Below are 22,613 nucleotides of genomic sequence, written 5' to 3'. Positions count from 1 at the left end.
GCTCTGCTTCTCTCAGTGTGTGTGTGGTGTTGTTTTTTTGAGGGTTTTTTTGATACTGTATGTGTTCATGCATAGGTGTGTGTTTTTTTTTATCTGTCTGTCTTCCCTCGTCAATTTATTTCCTGCCAGTCTGTCGACCTGTGCGCATCTGAGTGTGCATAATGAACCAGCATCTGCATTTGTAGGTGTGTGTATGTGTGTGTGTGTGTGTGTGTGTGTGTGTGTGTGTGTGTGTGTGTGTGTGTGTGTGTGTGTGTGTGTGTGTGTTTGTTTAAGTCTCCCCACCCACATAATTCATGAGCATTAATGTCTATTGATTTATTTTAATATTAATAAGAGGGTCTGCATGGATGAGTAGGCACAACAAACAAAGGCAGGGAAATTGTGCTGTGTGTATGGGTGTGTGTTTTCCTGTTGTGTGCACTGACATGGATGTATATGTTTAATGTGAGAGGAGAGAGAGGATGAAAGAAAGATGAACAAACAGAGACAGATGTGATAATTTCTGTGTCCTTGGGCTATTGTTATCTGAGCAGGGTGTGTGACCGGGTGTCTCGCTGTGTGTCCTCAGGGTGATTTAGTGGTGTGAGAGTGTGTTTGTCAGCCAATAACTGGCAGATATCGGATGCCTGGTGGCATGAGCAGAGAGAGAGAGTGGCGAAATGGAATGATGAGGACTAGGATGGAAAAATGAATAAACTGTTATAACAGTAAATGTTTTTACCAGACATGCGGTTAGAAATGTGGTATATATTCGCTACACCCTGTGACTCAAACAGATATTCTGTTAATAACCAGCTGCTCTACGAGTACTTATTCTGGAGCAGGATTTTTCCCTGGAAAGTTTTGGCAGTACACTTGTTGCTGTCTGTCAGCTGTTTCAGCGGCATGCTTGACAGCTTAGCTTGTTTAGCTGGGTTGGTCAAGCTCAATTCATTTGTGTCCAGAAGTGTGCAGAGATCAGCCAGGTGACTTTGGATATATCTGGAAACCACAGACTGTAAAAATAACGGATGTAGCTACCGTGATGTCACTCGTTGGTTCATGGACTCCTGTTTTGAAGCCTAAACCTTGTTTTTTTGGAGACATAAGTGACCATATTGGATGGATTAATGAAATGTAAACAGGTGATTTGTATAAAAATTCACCCTCTGTACAGTTGTCCTAAAGGGACAAAGTAGCTATAGCAACCAAAACAGTTTTTTTGTAAAGGCTGTAAGCATGTTCATTTCCGCTGTTAAGTTGGGCATTTCAACATGGGGGTCTTTAGGGACTGACTTGCTGGCCATTAGAGAATCTGCAGTTTTTGGCACTTCAGTGTTGACTTCGTTATTCAGCCCCAGAGATTGCCGCTTGGTGTAAACGCTTCATACATTCCATTTATGACGGCGTCACCCAAATGTATCAGTTAGCAGAAGGAGCCTAATAGAGACTGAAAGGCAGGTCTCTCTCCCCACAGTGTTCAGGCAGCCTCCCACTGCGAATGCAGATCATTTCAAACTAACTTATGCTATGGAGCGATTATTGCTGTTTATATGCAGCCAAACTAGTGTATCGGATTCTGTGACGCACATCGTAGAGAATACATAGGCAACATACGGTCAAATTGCCTTGTGTTGCTACAGTGTGCAGTCATGTTTGCATTTTCTACCCACATTTAGGGCAAGCTGCAGTGTCGGTAATTATCCATAGATGAGAGTCTTATGATGGAGCATTACAGTTTTGACAATTTCTTTTGTTGTTATTTTGTCTTACCAACAAAATGCCAGTATTTGGTTAACTTAATTTTTACAGTAAGAATTATGGCCATTGAGCCACCATTGACAGTTTACATTTTTCAAAATAAATGAAAAAAATGCAATTTTTTGTTTACCCTGCTGTACTAAAAATGTACCAAACCATGACCCCAAAACCAAAAGGTACCAAAGGTACATACCAAATCCTAAATGTTATGCACTGTTACACCCCTTGTTATAGAGTGAGCAAGTCACTGATGGAGATAAAAATTTTAGATGAAAGCAGACAAAAAATGAGTACATTACTGTAGAAATTGGGAGTAGATCAAGGGAGGTGCTTTCAATGAATCAGTTATCAGTAAAAGGAAAGGAGACAAGCAGGGATTTAAAGTTTAGAAAAGTACTGAAGTTTGAAAAAAATCAAGCGCATAAAATGAAAGAACCAAGCAATCAGCAAGAACAGATTTAGAGTGCGCAGGGACCCACTTGTGAGTGCTGAATCTGGTGTAAAATAAAAGCTCCCTTTGCTCGCTATCTTCAAAGCTGAGCACTTAATGTTTTGGCAGTTTGTATCCCTCACATAGAGGAGGATTGACGGATTGCAATTCAAGCCGTCTATACCTTTGATTCTTATATAAGCTCTAAATGTTTCACCACTGAATGCGTCACACCGTGGGCTTCGGTTTGTGTTGTATGTGTCACAGATAGTCAGGATCAGAGTGGGAGCTTTTCCCTCAGTCTGTGTGTGTGTGTGTGTGTGTGTGTGTGTGTGTGTGTGTGTGTGTGTGTGTGTGTGTGTGTGTGTGTGTGTGTGTGTGTGTGTGTGTGTGTGACTTGTACATGTATGTGTGTGTACATGACTTGCCCTCAGGTGTGTGTGTGTATGTGGCTGTGTGTGCGAGATTGTCTGTGTGTCCATGTCTTGTGTACGTCAGATAATATTTGTGTCCAAACCACCATGAGGAAAGGTGAAGGCTTCTATTGACTTACAACAGTAGTACTGTACGTCATCTGTGTGTGTGGTTGTTTACGATTGTGTGTGTGTGTGTGTGTGTGTGTGTGTGTGTGTGTGTGTGTGTGTGTGTGTGTGTGTGTGCGTGAAGATGTGAGGACCCTGCCAGTGGGTACTTTGGCGTCTAAAAGCAGCACAAACAAGTGCCAACAGAGACATCTACATGATAAAACCCAACAGCCTTGAGGGCAGGGGCAATGGTCTGTGTGTGTGTGTGTGTGTGTGTGTGTGTGTGTGTGTGTGTGTGTGTGTGTGTGTGTGTGAGAGAGAGAGAAAGAGATGGAGAGAAGAGGGGAAATATGAGAGAGATTGAATGTGTGCTTGTGTGTCTTTGTTTGAAAAAAGAAAAATGTATTGCATCTATTATTAATGTGCACACGTTTTTGTTTGTTTATTTGTTATCTTCGTGTGTGTTTGTGTGTGTGTGCCGTCAGCACGTTCTACAATGAGTCCTCAAGGAGCCATTTGTCTTAAGGCTAGTTTCAAACCCTGTCTGCTCTGTTTATATGGAGGGCAGTGGGTGTGGGTGTTTTTGTGTGCAGCTGCTAAATGTCAAACAATGTGTGTGTCCAAATGTGCTCAAGGAAAGGTGAAAACCAAAAAGAAAGAGTGAACATCTACTCCTACATACCTTTTTTTATGTGGGTGATTGTGTCTATACATGTGTGTATTTCTGTGTGTTGTGTGGGTGTTTCTGCCTCTCGAGACACTTCAGACTGGCGCCTGTTTGACTGGCAGCCAAATCTGTGTTTATTCTCGTCTGCAGATTTGTTTGTGTTGTGTTTTTGTTTTCCACACACTTCTAAAGAAACAGAATCACAGTCAGAAGATAAATCTTTTTTTTCCCATTTTTCAATACACTTTCAAATACTGTACACTAAGTATGTCATTGCTGTCAACTCTAATTTTGCTGTAGTTTATATTATGTATTATTTTGAGGGATGTTAAAGGGTAGGCCTCTACAACAGTTGCTCTTACTCCTGCTCCTCAGGAATCAGCACCCTGCTGCTTTTACCGTTTAATCAAACACTAATTTACATCTTAAACGTCTGGTGAATGCAGTTCACAGCCTGAAAGAAAACCAGCAGCACTCTGTTGACAAGGAAAAAGAACCACATCTTTGAGACTGGGGCAATTTCAAGACCCTTATGATAAGTGTCCTTCGTCAAAACCTGCAGAAGGCTCTTGAGTGACACAACAACCTCTGCTGAGCGTATCTGAGGTCCGGCGAATAGCTGATTGCGTTACTGAATGTGTGATTTACATTTCAAAATGCCCATATTCTCTGCTGTTTCCATGTAGATATGTATGCATTGCCTATTTAATAATGCTCTTTGAGAGGTAAAACAGAACAGCTCTCTTTTAACTCTTTTTAGTCAATTATCACACTAATTCAACACTTCAACTCAACTGTCAGGCTAACATTAACTCATTATCTGTTCAAGGTAACAACATTTCTTAAGGTAAATTAACTTATGGTGGCCCGAGCAGTTACTCAGGCGTATTCAGAGACTGCGTTGGTTGGTTTAGTGGACAGTTTCAAAGCTTGATTAACTTTGTCTATAACATTCAACTCAGCCACAAAGGAGAGATCAGGGTTTTTGGACATGTAGATTAATGCAAGGTGTTTGATGTTTTAGTTTGTCAGTAGCAGTGTTTTCTGAGAAGTCAGTGTTAGAGATGGAAGAAACTTCATTTTTAGGTAGCTAAAATGTATTTTGCTGCCCCTAGAGTAGTTTGTTGAACTCCCACTGAGACACTGATAACACATTCTTAGATGTTGTGCTTTCCGGTGTCATGATTTTTGTTACACTGTTGTTGGAGTTCACACTGAGGTTCAACAGAGGATAAAACAATTTCTTTTCATTTTTAACCCCCAGGTGACCGGTGTGAGTTCGACAGGCGGCAGGGCAGGTGTGTGCCGGGTGTGTGTCGTAATGGAGGGACCTGTCGAGAGCTTTCAGGTGGTGGTTTCCGCTGCGAGTGTCCTGCAGGTGGCTACGAGCGTCCATACTGCACCGTCACTGCCCGGTCCTTCCCACCAAAGTCCTTCGCCATGTTCCGGGGCCTCAGACAGAGATTTCACCTGTCCATCTCGCTAACGTGAGTAGATTGAGTGAATTGGAAGTTTTATCTTGTCTTTGTCTTAGCTCTTCTTCTTATATATGTATGTTTGACATTTCAAATTTCATTTTTGGTTTGATCTGTGCTATATTCCTTCCTGACTCTCGGTTTCCATCACTCATCATTCAGTTGCACTCAGACAGACATTCATAACCACTCCTCTTTGATTCTAAGTTCTCTTCCTCTTACGAAGTCTCTCTCCTTTTTGCTTTAATCTATTTATTTCATCTCTGTCTCTGAGATTGATCCCATTATTCATGGTTTCACTGCTGCCTCCACTTGCCTCTCTGATGAGAAGTGCTGTTTCTCCTCTCTCTCCTCTTTCATCTGTCAATTTACTGGTTTCAGTAACATCTCCTTTGCGTTCTCTCGCTCCACTCTCTCTTCTTATCTTACATCTTATCGCCCCAGTATTCTCCTCCACCAGTCTGTTATGGTTCAGCAAAGGCTCTAAAGGCAAGGGCTGTATATCTAGTGACCTTATGCTCTCTCTGTGAAGGGGTCAGAACTCTACTAGTTTTAAAGATAAGTAATTTTCCTATTACAAAATTAGACCAAAATAGGCTTTTAGTCAGAGTTAGCAGACACAGAGTTGATGTAAGTTTAAATGCCTAATTTAAAACAGATTTTCTTTTCAGAAAAATAAATGAATTAGTAGATTTGTACAATTTGGCACTCTCAGACCTTTTGCCAGGGCTTTAAGTTTCTCAAAACATTTAAACGTAAGTTATGAATTAAAAAACTTAACTTAGATAACTTCAATACCAGACAGTTTTGCATGTCTGCTAAACTGTTGTTGGTGCACTACTTGGCTGCAGCCTCTAAGCTTATTTGTTTGATCACAGATGTAACAGTATATAACAATCTATAATAAGTATATATAAGAAGTCAGCAATCGTCTCCTTACTTGAGGTCCTTTGTCTTTGTCTTGCTCGCCCACCATCATTGTCTCCTTGCTGCTCATTCACCTTCTGACAGACGAGTGGTCGTCTGTGGGAGATCTTAAGAGTGGTCCTTAGTGGTCCTTAAGAGTGGTCAGGCGGGGCTATGGGATGGTTACCATGGATGATGTCATCTGATGATGGTTGCTAAGGTGACATTGCCCATGGGGTTGTTGCTAGGCTGATGTGGCTGCTAAGAAGTGGTTTCTATGAGACATGGAGGTATTATTGCCAAATGATGTCCTTTGCATTGCTGGTGCGCAAAGGCAGTACAGGGATTTCAGTGTTTCATTGATTTGTGAATACCAGTTAGGCCGTGATGATAATTCAAGGAATGAGTTGGGATGAGACTATTTGGATGAGAAGTTTGGTTTATGAGCATTTCAGAAATGTCATGGTAGAGTTTTGCCCCTGGAAGTCTCCAGTGTTGGTAATATTGGCAGGGTAGTTAACAACCCCAAACTGTGAGAAAATTGAGTAATGTTCTTATGTTCTCTCATCCATAATCAACGTGTCCTTGAGAATAGCTAGGGTGTTTTTGAACAAGTACTGTATGGTCTTTTTTTTAGCTCTGCCCTGCTTCACATTCAGTCAAACACATTCATGCCTAGGAGCTTCAAGTGTCGGCTACAGGATGAACTACAATTTCAGTACCTTCCTCTAGGGCAATGATTTTCAAGGTCTGTGGGTCTGTGGTACTATTTATTTTTAATTTTTAGTGGTATACTATGCATGATTGTTGGTTACCATTTGTAAACACACTGGCCAGTGAATATGAGAGTAAAAGCCACCTCCTGATCACTCTTGTTTGGCACGTTGCCTTATTATATGAAAATATATTTTTTGGTGCTGTGTGTCTTAGATGCCTGCTGCTCACAGTCTGGCAGCTGGTCGCTACCTTTTTATAACACCAACCTCACCTGAGCACTGATGGGGTAGGGAATTTGCGAATCTTAGAATAGCAGTTTTACTCTGCCTCTAATTTGCTCCCTGACATTTTTACTTTAACAAATCCCTCTCCTCTTGCATAAACCTAGCCAATCAACCAATGAAGGCAGCAAGTACTAGCCTCTCACAGGGAGAGTAGGGCAGGTCATTCCTTTGCTATCCTAGGATTTGCACATTTACGTAGGGGTAGAGGAAAAACATTTTGATTTTAAATCTACAATGATTCATAGCTTATGTTCTAATTTAACAAATCTATAATGCTTACAGTCTTTAAAATGTTAATACTTGTCTATTATATCTCCAATACATTTCTTTTATAATGTTCTTGCACTAATTAAGACTGTAGAGAAAAGGTAGTTTATTAGTCAGTCAGTAGGCTATGACAAATTATTCTGAGGGACATACAAAATTGAGACACTCTGCTCTGGGACACAAAGTTAGTACATTTTGCCTTTTAAGACAGAGAAACCCTTGATATTATTCCTATTAGTCATCTGATGGTGACTAATTCAACAGTGTTCAACTCAACGGTAGATATACTGACTGCGAGCTGCCCTTCCAAGATGTCAGTGTTTTATTTAGCTTCTCGTTTGCTGCCAGCTTCACTCCTTGGCCTGATTTTCACATCAGGGCCAAACAGGACTTAATCATTATTCATGTCACTCACTTTCCCCCCACAGTATTTTATTTTTCCTCTGCAAAAAATCTGCATTTTTCATCTTTCAACCATAAGCTGCTTCAGAAGTTTTTGTAGTTGTAACTCTGCCTGAGAAAGTTTGACGGGTGACATGGCCCTGCTGTATGGGGCTGTGACAGTATAGATATGTCCTGACTGCAAAATTGTAATGTATGCAAATCATGTCGGGGAGACTTTGGTTATAAGGAAGCTGCAGCTGTGTTTTGAAGTTCTCAGTAGCTGCTAAGCTACTAGAAATTTGAATGCACGGCCTCATGAGGTTTATTGCTTTGAAGAGAAATGGTCATCTTATGGTAAATCTTTTTTGTTTTTTAAATGCAGTTCTTTGGCCTCTCAAGTATTGAATTTCACAAACAATAAGCATGCTTCTTTGCCTATTATTTATGCCTTCATCCTTTTTGCATCTTCGCTTCACTGACACCACTTACAGTCTCTATTTACTCTGGCAAAGCTCAGGTAACATTATTTTTCAACCATTTCTGGTGGCTTGAAGAGATTACATCTGCATACTACAAGATAGGATGCCAGAGTGCGTTTGGAATTACAGCAGAGCCACGAAAACAAGACACACGTACACTATCGAATAACCCGCATTTATTTTAGACAAAGACAACAATCTCAGAAAAGAGAGATATAAAGTTGAGATGAGGGAAATGGTGATGCATGCTCTTCTCCAGAGTACATTTCTTCACACTCCTGTATTTCATTAATGCATCTATTATTACAGTCTCACTCTCTGGTGGATGTTTAAGCCAATGATATAAAATGCAAATCATAAGTCAGAGTGAAGGGAAATAATTTTCTTTTCTAAATATCTTCACAAAGATATTTATCTACAAAACACTTTAAGACGAAATAAAATCTTTTTTTTTTAATTGGACATTTTTTGCAGTGGGAATCTTCTGCATCTTGTTGCCAAGAGGGAAGATTTGTCATGTGTGCTGTAGTATCAAAAAACAAACACGTCTTTTGATCACAGTGTGTTAACATAGCAGTCTTGGCCTCAGCGTGTCCCTCTGACCTTGATTTGGAAATCAACTATTATATGACTCTGAGCTGCTGGAGGGAATGGAAGCCAGCAACAGTATGCTTTAAGTCTGTGGTACAGTTTGAACACCTTTTGTTCTTCCATCGTGAACACATGAAGGGGCTTTCAGGGGTAGCTTTTGTTTTGATCAAATCAATTAACCCAGCCAGAATTCTCAACTGAAATGTATGAATGTGCCTTAAGATATAACTTTTTTTTCTGGATACAAACATGTAAAAAAAATGTTGTAGAAACATAATAATACTTACATTTCTTACACTGTGTCCATTAATAATCTTATTATGGATGGGTTATCTGTGTGTGTGTACATTTTCTAGTTTTGCCACCTTGGAGAACAGCGGTCTTCTCTTCTATAATGGACGCTTTAATGAGAAACACGACTTCATCGCCTTGGAGATCCAAGAAGGACAAGTGGTGCTCAAATATTCCACAGGTACTATATACTGTATGTGTGATTGTGCTTCTATGTTCAAGTATTTATGTTTATAAGGACCATATATTCCCACGGGTTAAAAACAATGAGGTTTTGTTCTCAAATGTTGTGTGTCATTTCTGTATGGGACTTTTTAGGTGTAGGATTAGAATGAGACAAGCGGTAAACTGCAGACAGGGTTAAATTTGGTGTGAAGATCCCACTGTCCCTCACTGTGATGTGAGATCATTTAGTTTAAGTCCACAATGCACACATTGAGAACCACTACCTTTATTATTTCACACAAGTTTTGGGTTCATTATGTTAGATGAGACTAAATTAGATTGTATGACCGCCCAAAGCGAAGGAGTTCCAGTATCTTGGGGTCGTCTTCATGAGTGAGGGTAAAATGGGGCGTGAGGTGGAAAGGCAGTTTGGTGTGGCATCAGCATTGTTGTGGGTGCTGTGCCAGACTGTCGTGGTAAAAAAGGAGCTAAGCTGGAAGGCAAAGCTCTAGATTTAACAACATGCCAACCTTTACCGCTGCTCTTGAGCTTTGGGTGGTGACTGAAAGAATGAGATAGTGGATACAAGCGCTCAAAATGAGTTTCCTCCGTAAGGTGGCTGGGCTCAGATATGGTGAGGAGCTGTGGAGCTGCTACTTCTTCATGTGAAAAGGGGCCAGTTGAGGTGGTTCAGACATCTGATTAGAATGCCTCCTGGACGCCTCCATGTTGGAGGTTTTCTGGGCATGTCCAACTATATGTGAAAGTCCAACTAACAACTTACAGAAAGCCTACCTCTGCACAAAACCACATAAATAATACTTGCTCTTATACTTACCTGCAATACTTAGAGAAAGATTTGTCCAAAAATCTGTATTATATTGGTTAAGAAATATCTTGAAAAGTTTTTTAAAAGCATTAACTTTAAGTGTGATGCTTGTAGAGACGCTGAGTACATGCTTATGGTTTGACACAAATTTCATCCGTCTGCCTGCAGGTGAATCGTCCACTCAGGTGAGTCCCTTCCTGCCCGGCGGTGTGAGCGACGGCAACTGGCACACTGTTCACATCCACTACTACAACAAGGTGCGTTTACATTTTGATTAAGTTTTTGTTTCATTGACCATTTGGATTTGTGATCTTACATTATGTGTTTATGATGTCAGCTGTGCTTTAAGGTTTTACATTTGTGATTATTTGTACTGTACTTCTGATGTGTCAGCAGAATAGTTCCTCAGCCTACATGCCGACAAAGCTCTTTGAATTGAGATGAAGTGTTTGTGTGTGCAAACTGTCCTGTGGGCGTTTGCCTGTCATCATTTCATTCACACACGTCTCCTTTAATTTTTTCCATCTTCTTTCATTTTCCTCAGCCAGCTACACGCTATGTGAGTATGAGTGTGTGTCAGGCTGCACATACACTTCCTTCTTTCTGTTGTTTTCCTTTCTTTCTGTCTTTCTTTCTTTCACCAGCAGACAGTAAGTGAAGAGTGAGTGTGTTGTCTAACTTCTTTTACTCCATTTTTTTTCCTTCCCATTTTCAGTGTCTGTTATTTCTTGTCTTACTAACTCAAATTTTCCCCTTTCCTTTTTAACATGATGTGCAGTAGCAGTGTGGATATTAGATATAGTCTGATGTGTTGGAACTGTTATTTTGTAGTGTATGACTGCAGTATATAAACTCTAGATTTAGTAAACGCTGTTGTTTTTCTTGCATGTTGTCTGCTGTTGTGATGTTTCTTGGTTTCTGTTTTTTAGGGCTCTGTTTTAAATCTTTTGTATGTATTTGTGTGTTCAGCCCAAGCGTAGCATGAGTGGTGAGGCCCAGGGTCCGTCAGATGAAAAGATCGCTGTGGTGAGCGTTGATGACTGTGATACAGCTTTGTCACTTCGCTTTGGTACACAGCTCGGAAATTACAGCTGTGCTGCGCAGGGCAAACAGACCAGCAACAAGAAGTGAGTCAATCTTTTCTTCAGCTGTGGAATCTTTTCTTTCTGTGTTTATACCTGTGTTTTCTTTAAATTTGGTGACTTGAATGCTCCACACATCTGAAAAATTGCTAAAATAATCCTTCAACAATTACAGTCAGAGTGCCGTAGCCCACATATTTGGAAATGTCAAGCCTTAGATATGAGTTGCAGCATATGCATCCTGTAGACCCAGGAATACGCGCAAAAGTGAGCCAGGCTCTACAAACAAAACTACTTACAACATCTTTAAAAAAACTACAGGATCTTCTGCATGTAGATTAAATGAACATACCAATCCTTTTGATAATGGTGCATTGGTCTGATTACCTGTTGATTAAAAAATCATCGACATTGTCATGATATAACTTATAATACTACCAGAATACACGACTTTAAATGTAAAATGCTGCCTACCACTTTTAACTTTTATGGTCAAAGCAGGTAATATTGGTTATTAGTTTAAGACAGAATTGTCAAATCACATTATTGTTTTGTATTCATAAATACTCATAATAATCATGAGAATCCTTTCCATTTGACACTGATGAAATAGGACTGACTCAAAAAGTCTTAGTGAACAAATGTATTCATCTAAATAATGCAAAGTAAATTTGTTGCACAGATCTCTCTTACCTTCATTGCAGCAACTGCAAGACTCCAAATAGTCATTGACCCTGAGCTGTGGGTGGTGTTTGCACAGGATGTGCCAGCTTCTTTGCAAAGACAATTTTCATTAAACATGATCATCTGTGACTGATCGGAAGATTAACAGATATTCAAAGGCCGTTTTAACCAAGTAGAAAACCAATATAGCGGGTCAGTGTCTGTGGCAGCACACTGGACAGCTAGCAGCTGATAGTAGGTAGGCTGTTGATCACAGGCCATTATAGTTTATAAATAGACATTTATTGCATTTTAGAAAGCATACAACTTAGATTGCACCTTAAATGGTGCAATTTCTTTGTAGAGGAACATTCGTATGCACTCAGTCATACATTTCCATAACTATGCGTGTTGTATTATTTATATCCTCTGTCTTGAAAGGAATGTTTCCCAACAAGTCATCATATTGATCTCAAGATTATCTCTTTTTCCCATTCACCATTTTAATTTGTTTTCTGCCTCTGGCCCCTCATAAGACAAGTCTAATGGCCACTGCTTGTTATCCTGTATAATAAATTCATTTCTAACATGGAGCACATTTTGGTGTCTATATGTTCGCTTATTGGGCCATTCTCCCTAAAAAATTGTTTTGATTCATCAACTTCACAGAGTCAGAATATCACAGCGTCAGCGAGGTTTAAACAGGCTTGTAAGCTGATCACAGTTTTAAAATGAAAAGTAGGTGTAACGCACCATTTAATGCCGATTTAAGCAGTCTAATCTGCTCAATTCTTTCAAAACTTTGACTGATACTGTTGCTGTTGGAAAGGATTTCTGGAGAATGTCAGATCAGGGTGATGAGGTGACTGTAGAGGAAACCTATGGAGACCTGAGACCTTCATAAGTTATGACTAATTCATGCCCCTTCATGTCTGTGTGTGTCTCTTTGATGGTTACTTGTCGGCTCATCCTGCCTGGTGTTAATGCTCATCCTTTTTCATTCCTGCTTGTGTCTCATCTCCCTCCCACATATTCTTTTATGAACGACCAAAACATTCAAATTGACTGTTTTAAATCCACTATGTTGCTTTTAAGTGTCTGTTCAGTTTGACCTTGTCAAAGTTTTGTTGTCCATTCTACTTGTGTAGTGTGTCTACCAAACTAAATGTCTACATGTCTGCCAACAAGTGCACAAACACACATATTCACACATGCACAGTCAAAAAGCAGCCTGTCATAGTGTTGATGTCTGGCCTTGCCTCTGTAAGCTGTAATCACGTCGGCTGTGTTCTGTCAGCGCTAAGTGAAGCTGAGAGAAGAGAAGACAGATCAAAGAGGAAGGCCAAAGCCCAACGCTTCAGCACTCTTCCTCTGTTCCTTCTCCATTAACAGCTCTCCCCTCCTCCTACTTTGTCTCGACATCCTCTTTTAATGACGCTCTCTATTGATATTTGCTGTAACTTGCACTTGATCTCTTGTTTGTTCAACTCTGGCGCCTTTTGTCTCTCCGGGTTCCTTTAATTCATATTCCACTGGAGTTTATTGGCTTGGCACGTGACATCTGTCTCCAACGAGGGCTTAAAAGAAAAAACCCAACTCACATAGAGGAAAAAAGATAATGCCCTCAAAATGACAACACAACTGTTTCTGTGGCTTCGTTTTTTTTCACTCATGCGATCTCATAACTGTTATTTGCTGTCCTCTACATCGTCCTTCTCACATTACCCCTGTGTCTTTCCCTCCACCCGTCTTCCATCTGTCTTGTCATCCGCCTTAACGCTGGCTCTCTCTTGATATTTGCTGTAACTCACACTTAATCTCTTGTTTGTTCATCTGTCTCCCCGGCTGTCTCCACATCTCCCTTTTGTCATCACTGTTTTTTGCCTCCTTTTATGCGTGTGACTTTGCTATTTGTTGACGTCCCCAAACATCCACCTCTTTTCTCCCTTCTTTGCTGTCTCGTGTCTTCTTTTTACCCCTGCCTTGTCATCCACCTTCACCTCTTTTCTCCTGATATTTGCTGTAACTCATATTTAAGCATATGTTTGTTCACTGCCTCTCCCTTTTTCCCCTCATCTTTTCAATTTCTCTCGTCCCCTGCTGTTTCCACTTTTACCCTCAACAGCATCATTGTCATCTCATTTTTCCTCAACATCAACTGTGATCCTCAGATTTTTGTTCCTTTTGACATTTACCTCTGATGACACATTTAATCTCTGTGTTTGTTTAATCCCTTTGCCTCTCTCATACCCTCTCGTCATGTTTTTCCTTTCTTACCCTCCCTCCCTTCACTCCTCCCATCCATTCTTGAGGATAATCCTCCATTCCTTCCTTATTCTCCTTTCCTCTCCACCTTATTTACTCTGCCTCCTCTTTATTCCCTCCTCTTCAGGTCTCTGGACTTGACCGGTCCATTGTTTCTGGGCGGAGTTCCCAACGTACCAGACAACTTCCCATTTGGCACCAGAGAGTTTATCGGCTGCATGAAGGAGCTGCACATTGACAACAAGCCGCTGGACTTGGCTGGGTTTATCGCTAACAATGGAACGCTCCCCGGTCAGCACTGCTAACCCACAATTGTCCATAAATGTCCTCTTTTTTTAAATAAAGTGATACAAATCATTGTGATAAATTAAAGCATATCTTCAGACTAGTCAACACAGTGGTTTAATTGTGTTGTTTCACTGTAAGATTAACAAAAGTTATAATTAGAAGGTCAAAACGGAATAAGATTCAGTATCCCATCTTTGTTAATTGTTATGCGCTCATGAACTCATTTGATATGATATTTAACTTTACATTAATATTTAAAAATTGAAAATGCAAACCAAAAAAAAATTGACTGCTTTTGTAGAGGCCATTTGAATCAAGTACTGACTACAATTGGAAAAGTTCACTTCCAAGTAAATGATAATCCTTTTATAGGGACTTAAAATGTGGCTCATAAACATCATGATTCATCAGCTGACTGCTGCATCATCTTTCATTCGCTGAGACACAACTCATGGTGATACATTTTGAGCACTTAATGTATGATGTAATCGTCTCTGTTTCCTCTGACAGGCTGCAGTGCCAAGCTTCCCTTCTGTAAGTCCAACCCCTGTCAGAATGGAGGAACCTGCAGGGTGAGCTGGGAGACTTTCTCCTGTGACTGTCCCCTCGGGTACGGAGGGAAGGACTGCAGCCATGGTGAGAGGCTTTATGGGTTTATTTTCATCATAGGGTCACATGTGTTTCACTTTTAACCAGCGACAACCCTCAAAAGTGTCACATTTATTTTGCCTTTTTGGTATAATTATCAATAACAAGGGGAGCCATGGCTATGATGATTGGCAGGTTTGTTCTGATGCCAGTGGTTATGATGGTCCTGGTTTAAAAAAAAAAACAAAAAACAGCCAAACCATTCTGACCCTCAGTGGCCTTAATTTGTTAGTAGTAATTAAAATAATGCCACATTAACTTGTAAATAATTTACTAATCTTAAAATCAGGTAATACCTTTAAACTTTTCACAGCTCTTTGTTATTTACACTTTGTTTGAATTACATAAGTCAAACCTGTTTTAATGGGCTGCTTCACACTTTAGTACTTAAGTAGTTTCGATTAGGAAGTGCTCTGTATGCCTCAGTCTTCATTTATTATTTATTCCTCATTTTGTGCTGAGTTGTCACAGCTGTAGGCTTATAGAGTCCATGAGTAAAATAATGCTACAAGTGAAATGCAGGTTTATGGATAGGTGGATAAATGGGTAAGTGGGTGTCGACCTTTGAAGGTACTGGCTAAAGGAACGAGGTGAAACGGATGATTCCCTTTACTTCCGAATATTTACTGCAGCCCAACACAGCGAGACTAATAGTATCATAAAGAGTTATACTCATTTCTATTTATTGACATGTCTTAATAGAGAGTGTACACAGTTAACCCTTGGAGGAAAGTGTGTGGCATCGGCCCTTGTAGGTTGAAGTGAAGTCGTATTTATGTGATCTCTGAATAGAATAGTAAATTGAGAACAATTGCTGTTTTAATTTTTTTTTTTATTCCTTTTCAACTTTTTTGGGCATTTAATTCCTTTATTTCATAGTCAACAGTTCACCGGGGAGAGACTCATTCTGAGTGAAAAGAATATTTACATCTGTACATAAAAATGAAAAATGTGAAGTCTTTGGTGATAAGACCCCATCGTGATGTCATATATTTAAGGAGGGTGGTGAAGATGTAGAATAGTGATGGTGGTGGTAATGAGAATAAATTTGAGACAGCTGAGGATCTGCCTGTGAGCTTTTGATGAGCTAGTACCGGGTTATGCCTAAAATGCCAGTTAACAGAAGAGAGGAGAATAGATTAAAAGATGACAATAGGAACATGATTGGCAGATCATGGCAAAGTCTTATCGGTTAACAAGGAGAGCGAAATGCCCATAATCAGCTGATTGGAGGAAGTGGTGAGAGTGGGATAGGGAGACAGAACTGTGAATAAATGAAGCATTAAGAAAGTGTTCCTGATTAAACATATACTGACCTTCATTAGAGAGACAATAAGAAATGAGGGGAGGGAAAGATTGGGGATGACACGCAAGAAAGGTCCCTAGCCGGACGTGAACTAAAGACATTGTGACTCATGGTTAAGCTTAAGCCCGAGGCCACGAGTGTGTCTAAAGGTTTTTTTTGCTTGGTCAAAATATTCAACTTTCTTTTTTTTTTTTTTTACATAACCAAAACTTGTTGATCTTTTACTCTGGACACTGTGGTGCTTTTTATTCACTGTCTTTAACTCACTCTCCACCTCAGTGATGCCACACCCCCATCGCTTCCTGGGTAACAGCGCCCTTTGGTGGGACCTAAAAAACGATGTGACCATCTCCACGCCGTGGTACCTCGGCCTCGTTTTCAGGACCAGAGCGCGAGAGGGAACGCTGCTGCATGCTCAGGCTGGCCAATACACCAGCCTGCTGTTTCAGGTATGGACACACACACACACACACACACACACACACACACACACACACACACACACACACACACACACAGACACACACGTACACTGACTATACTGTTTTGTCGTGTAGTGTTGTGTTTCTGTTAATCTCTGTGCTAGAACATATTTGAACATTAATAAAACATTTAAATTGTAGTGACAGTTCCCTTGTTGTGACAGTCACACTAAGCTCAGTGAAGTTTCATAAAGCAAAACAATGTTCCCCATAAACCTGTTCATTCCCGTTGCAGAGGAGATTGTTGCCAGGGCCTTGCTCTCCCTCTCAGGCGGGTGGTTTTTCTTTTTGGCTCTGCTGAAGAGGATTAACAAAATCATGTTGTTTTCCCCTTTTACCTGGCTTTTACCACTGCCAGAAACTCATTCATTTCCGCTAAAATATACATGGCAGAATCATCTTCCACTTTTGTGCCACAAACAATTTGATATTGTGATTAAAATGGATGCCGCACATTTTAAGCCAAGCCCCAACAGGCGGTACAGGATGTAAAATGAAGCGTGGGCTAAGTGTATTGGCAGTGGTCATGTTCATTATGGGAATTATACTTGTGTCTCATAGCTATTGTGGTTCCAATAAGTGTCTTTAATACAACATTATCATCTTCTATATAAGTCAAAAATGTCACAATGCTGCTATTAGCCTTGAAATGATGTGCAGTTGCATTTATATTTCTCCATACAAAGACAGTATTGTATTAGCAGTCAAGATGTTGGAATTCCATTTCACTCTCTCTCTCTCACACTCACACACACACATACATGCACACGCGCGCACACACACACACACACACACACACACACACACACACACACACCTCTCACAGTCACCTCTCACTCTCCTCTTTCCAGGCAAGCTGGTTATTGTATTCTTTCACTGTTTTTCAGTGACTCATGTGTCTTCACACTCCCTCTTGTCCTCTCTAATCTTTTCCTTTTTTTCTGGTGTTTGCCTATTTGTGTGTGTGTGTGTGTGTGTGTCTGTGTCTGCTTGTGTTCCTCGACCCCTCTCAGGTGATAAATGGTCAGCTGGTGTTCTCAGTGACCCGGGGTTCGACCAGACCTGTGCGTTTGCGGTTGGATCAGGTGCAGGTGGCAGACGGCCGGTGGCACGACCTCCAACTGGAGCTGCGAGATGTTCGCAGTGGCCGTGAGACGCGCTATGTTGCCACACTACGGCTCGACTTTGGACTCTATCAGGTAATAGACACGATACAAACCTTGAAGGGAAGGTTTTTAGGACAGACTGAGTGTTACAGCAATAACTGTGGATAAAATATTTTAGGGCAGCAAGTTCAAGTCTTTAAAAAGTATTAATATAATGCAAATGCAGTCATTAGAATTACCCCGCAAGCACATATTTAAATGAATAACAAGGACTACATAATATCTGCTTTACTTAATCAAAAATACTTAATTTCCTTTAACAATTAATTTTCTGGTATTCCTTTTTCCACAACACCCATTACAGATTCACAACCTTAATGGACCGTGTTCCCTTGAAAATAGGCATTTTTTTTCAGCACTGATTCTTTCATTTAATTTCATTTGGCTGTTAGTAGAGAGTATAGACCTCTAATTAGAATTGTAAAGCATTTTATATGAATGAAAGCAGGAAATCCTCCAATATAAAATATGTTCACACACACACAGACATCTTAAAATCATAGTTGTGTCAAAGCAAGATTCCCCACATGGCATGACATCATTTCTCAGCATAGTTACAGATATGATAAGATGGGCCGTCAACACTAAGAACGCTAACTATAATTATAATGACTTGAACATCCCTGCTGATGAATGATAACATTCGGTAAGCAGCGGGGCCAGGTTCATACTGCACACTCAAGCTGTGTTTGCAGTCCTTACAAAGCTCGGGTTGTTTTTTGTTCATAATGTAATATCTGCCATGTTGAATATGACAGCTTATAAACACGGATGGATTTTGGATGTTAGTGTCTCTATCATTCATCAAATTGCTCTGAAAGTGATCGCAGTGACATTGTTTGTCATTGTTTTTGTCGTTATAGTAGTAGTGTGGACACCAGCATCCACTTGATTTAGGAGATTTCTAAAGCTATATTTGTAGTTTTTGTTATAGTGTTGTAATTATTATAATAGTTATCATTGTTGGTATGGACAGCCCTTAAGGCAGATCATCTCAATCTTGAAACAAGAGAAGTTGCTCTTAAACCAGTGACTTTATTGCAGCTAATTTCCACAACTGACTTGTCTCAAGAGTCCAAGACCAATATTTGCCAAAATTACTTCCAAAAATACAAACTTTTTCATTTTCTCCATTTTACAGTTACTGATCGACTCGTCCCATATCCTTCTATCCTCTTTCCCTTAAGACATGTACCATACCACTCACAATGCCCTCACAAATGTTCAAAACACACACAGATTTCCTAACCCTGGATAGCAGCACACTCTAAAATGTGGACTGATAATGCTAGTTTCCCTAATCTGTAGTTTATTAATATGTCACATTGTATGAGTTCACGCCTGTTTGGTGTGCATACATTTATATGAGGTGTGTACATATGTGACAGTAGCACGCACATAGAAAAGTAAACAAACTCTACAAGCAAAACGGCATGTTTTGCTTTGCTTTCATGTTGCTGTAATTCTTAAATTATCTGCCTGCAAATGATATCTTTCATCATTTTATTGTGGTTCACCGGGCTATTCTTCAAAGTGCATCAAGTAATATACTGAGTAAACGGTGCAGACAACATTTTTAGATGTTAAATTATTAAACATCGTAGCTGCCAATGAAACAGTAATTACCTTTGAAAGTTTTTTGGCGTGTGCATAGCTATTATCAGCCAGATTTCACCCTCCAGTTTAGTATCTTCCTCTGCTGCTAACGGTGATAAATGGGGCTCATTGATTTTCTTTTCATAGTTGTTGCCTGTCAAGATTGCTTCACAACACTGTCAGTGTTATCAGTTGTGTATTGACCTTCTCCACAGTGACTGTATGTTATTGGTTTCTTTTATTTAATAAAGCCAATCACTCACGCTGCAGTTCCCTGCTCCCCCCCTCCACTGACATGAGCGTCATTATAACCTTAGTAATGAGTCATAAAGTGGCAAATGAAAATATAGAAGAATCATGGCTTCCAGTTGGTGATCAGGAAAAAGAAAAAAAATCAGTAATACTTTCTGAGAAGTAATTTTCATCTTTGTTCAGTTTAAATGATTCATTTTAGCTCCCTATACATGTCATGCTATAACCTAATAAAATATGAATTTGTCATTGTATACATTTTCACACAGACCTTTGAGGCTGACAGTTTCTTTTCTTCATTCTGACTCATTTTTCCATTCCTCATTCGATATTTTCTTATCAAATAACTTAGAGTTCTTCTTCGTTGTCAGATAATTGTATTCATATGTGCTCCTTGTGTTTATTTTTCTGGGTAGTCAGTTTGCATACAGCTATTAATAATAATAATCTTTGCCGTTCCTGTCTCCAGCGGTCCCCTTACCTCTCTCCCTCTTTTCTCCCCATTAGGGAACAGTGATAGTGGGAAATGAGATTCATGGTTTGAAGGTGAAACATCTGCATGTGGGAGGAGTGCTGGGCTCCGGAGAGGTTCAAAACGGGATAAAAGGATGCATACAGGTGAGAATGGATGAACTGGATTTTTAATGTTTATTGATGGATGGAGGGAAGCTGGACATACTGGCACGTAAAAGATGGAAATGTGCGAAAGAAAAATGGGATTGACTGATGTCAGTAAATGAATGAAGCTGCCTTTTCTCTTTTTTAACTCCCTATAACTTAGACCTTTCCCTCTCTCTTCCTACAGGGGGTTCGTTTAGGTGTACGGCCTGATGCTCCTGCCCTGCCACGCCCGTCGAAAGCCATCAAAGTAGAGATCGGCTGTAATGTTGGCAACCCTTGCGTCTCGTCTCCTTGCCCCGGCCACAGCCGCTGTTCCGACCAGTGGGAGCGGCACACCTGTGTCTGTGAACCTGGTGAGTGAACAGAGATGATGCTGGTTTGGTATAAATGATTGAAGATGCTGCCTTTGAGAAAAGAAGCACAACATATTTGCTTCTAGTCGTGAATTGACATGCGATTATGAGGCTCTCCAGTGTCCAGCCAGTTTGACAGATTGACTTTCTGTTCAGAAAACATTGATTGTTGATTTTCTCATTTATGGAACTGGAAGGTGTAATAATAGATGTAACAGAGTAGGAGGGATGCTGCTTTGCAGCAGCAAGAGCAACTGTGCAAGAGTAAATTTAGACGTGTCAGCTCTCGTCTAACTTCCCATTAGTGATATGGCACTCTCTGGATAATGATGCTGTGGCTGTGACTTGACTGTAAGAGCCTGTGTGTAATATCTGTGTGAGTGTTTCTAAAAAGAAGCACAAACAGAGAAAGAAGTTGTTAAACCAAATCAATATTTTTAATGAGGCAATATCAGATGTAGTCTGCGATCCCAATCTAATATAGTTTTTGTTAAATTCAGTGAATATCTCCTCACAGTCCACCAGTCGTCTGTCTGTGTGTGTGCTGAAGTAAAAATCTGGTTATCATGCAGAGCCCAGGCTCTGTAAATGGGAGACAGACAAAGTGGCTTGGACCCAGCCACACAACACTATGCCGGCTACTCTCCCGTTTCCACATCCACTCCCACGAGTAACAGAGCTACGCCATAATAGTACTGAACACAAATAACAACTGAGATATTACCGCATCCTCTGAAGGACTTTCTCCAGAATCACAGACTCCAGCTTTAAGTTTGGCACAACAATGTTCCTGTACTGATTTTATGATAAAAAATAGCGGCACACACAAAAACATCATTTTCCACTATTTTATTTAATCAAATAATTTATTGATTTATATAAAAATAGTTGATTAAGTGACAACACAAAAGGGTATTTATGTTAATTACACATTTTAAGGCTTGAAACTATTGGCATGTCTGCTAAACTCTTGTATCTCGTGTTGTGACTTTGCCAATGAATGCATTAAATGAACTTGCCAAGTGACACAGCCAAAAACGATTTTCCACGTAAGTAATGCAAGTTAAATTGAATGCAAGCGAACTTCTGTGCCAGGGAAATGGTCTTAATATTTTGCACATTCTGGGCATTGGCTGTGAAAGCAAAGATGTGTGAGAGGAGAAGGTGAAAGGAGCCAGCTGACTTAGAGAGAGAGAAAAAAAAGAATAATTATAAAGTGGCCATTTCTGCGTAGGTGTCTGCCAATGCTCTAACTGGGTTAAACAGATATTTGGGATTGCATAATGAGTTCTCATCCACCTGAGACCGAGAGAAAGAGACTGACTGCAGGCTACCTTCCAAAATCTCCTTAGTCAGGTGGATATAATGAGGCAGAATTCATGTGGAGGAGAGAAACTTGATTAAAAGAGAATGAGAGGAGTGGAGAACTGAAGTAAGAGAGGAGGGAAAACATATAATCTATAGAGGGATGTTGATAAAAAGGGAGGAGAAAGAGAACTATAGAAAAATGTAAAAGAGGCAAAGGAGGAACAGAGAAACTGAACATGTTAATGATTAATGAAGAGAAAGAGGCGGGCGACAGAAATAGTGTAATATAAACACCAAAAGTTTGAGGCAAGAGGGAAAAAAAGAGAAGAAAGAGGGCACGAGAAAGTCAAATCAAACAGCCTGAAAACACTGGTGACACGACTGGGAGTAGAACCACACACGACTGGCATATATGCACACAGAGACATGCAGATCATAGAAGTGAGATAAAATGGAAGGAGAAGATGCAGAGTGAGATTTGGTATTTATTTGAAGCTTTATTACCTGCTGCTGATGCAACAGCTGCAGTCCAGTTCTATGGGTATTGCTTAAACAGACTAGATCAACTATGCAGAGACGATGAAAAGAGGTTATTTATATTTATGATTAAAGGGGAGAGGAAACTAGAGATTGGAGCAAAATTAAGAGAGAAAGTACCACATGAAAAACAAAACCAGCAGAGAGAGAGAGATAAAGTAGCCAGTCCACTTTCTCATACTAGTTTCAAGGTATTAATACTCTCTTTCCTGACATTCATCATCTTCCTTCTCTGTATCTCAACACGCATCTTTTCTTAGATGCAGCTGTAGATTTCCTGTTACCGTCTGGGCA

At 40.1% G+C, this 22,613-nt stretch overlaps 1 protein-coding gene across 1 annotated transcript in view; it reads left to right on the top strand.

The window, feature by feature from the left end:
- celsr3 (cadherin, EGF LAG seven-pass G-type receptor 3) overlaps positions 1 to 22,613 on the top strand; it is a 129,636-nt gene that overhangs the window by 52,667 nt on the left and 54,356 nt on the right. Inside the window, exons 4-14 of the mRNA XM_042492564.2 lie at positions 4,629 to 4,851; positions 8,824 to 8,939; positions 9,921 to 10,009; positions 10,297 to 10,311; positions 10,722 to 10,879; positions 13,890 to 14,053; positions 14,561 to 14,686; positions 16,284 to 16,453; positions 17,500 to 17,685; positions 20,008 to 20,118; positions 20,306 to 20,474. Coding sequence (XP_042348498.2) covers positions 4,629 to 4,851; positions 8,824 to 8,939; positions 9,921 to 10,009; positions 10,297 to 10,311; positions 10,722 to 10,879; positions 13,890 to 14,053; positions 14,561 to 14,686; positions 16,284 to 16,453; positions 17,500 to 17,685; positions 20,008 to 20,118; positions 20,306 to 20,474 — 1,527 coding nt within the window. The remainder of the gene's footprint in view (positions 1 to 4,628; positions 4,852 to 8,823; positions 8,940 to 9,920; positions 10,010 to 10,296; positions 10,312 to 10,721; positions 10,880 to 13,889; positions 14,054 to 14,560; positions 14,687 to 16,283; positions 16,454 to 17,499; positions 17,686 to 20,007; positions 20,119 to 20,305; positions 20,475 to 22,613) is intronic.

Source organism: Plectropomus leopardus, chromosome 9 (genome assembly GCF_026936395.1).
Source record: "Plectropomus leopardus strain MGB_pleo_1.0 chromosome 9, ASM2693639v1, whole genome shotgun sequence".
NCBI lineage: Eukaryota > Metazoa > Chordata > Actinopteri > Perciformes > Serranidae > Plectropomus > Plectropomus leopardus.
Note: the sequence above shows the minus strand (reverse complement) of the source record. Positions and strands in the feature narration are given on the sequence as shown.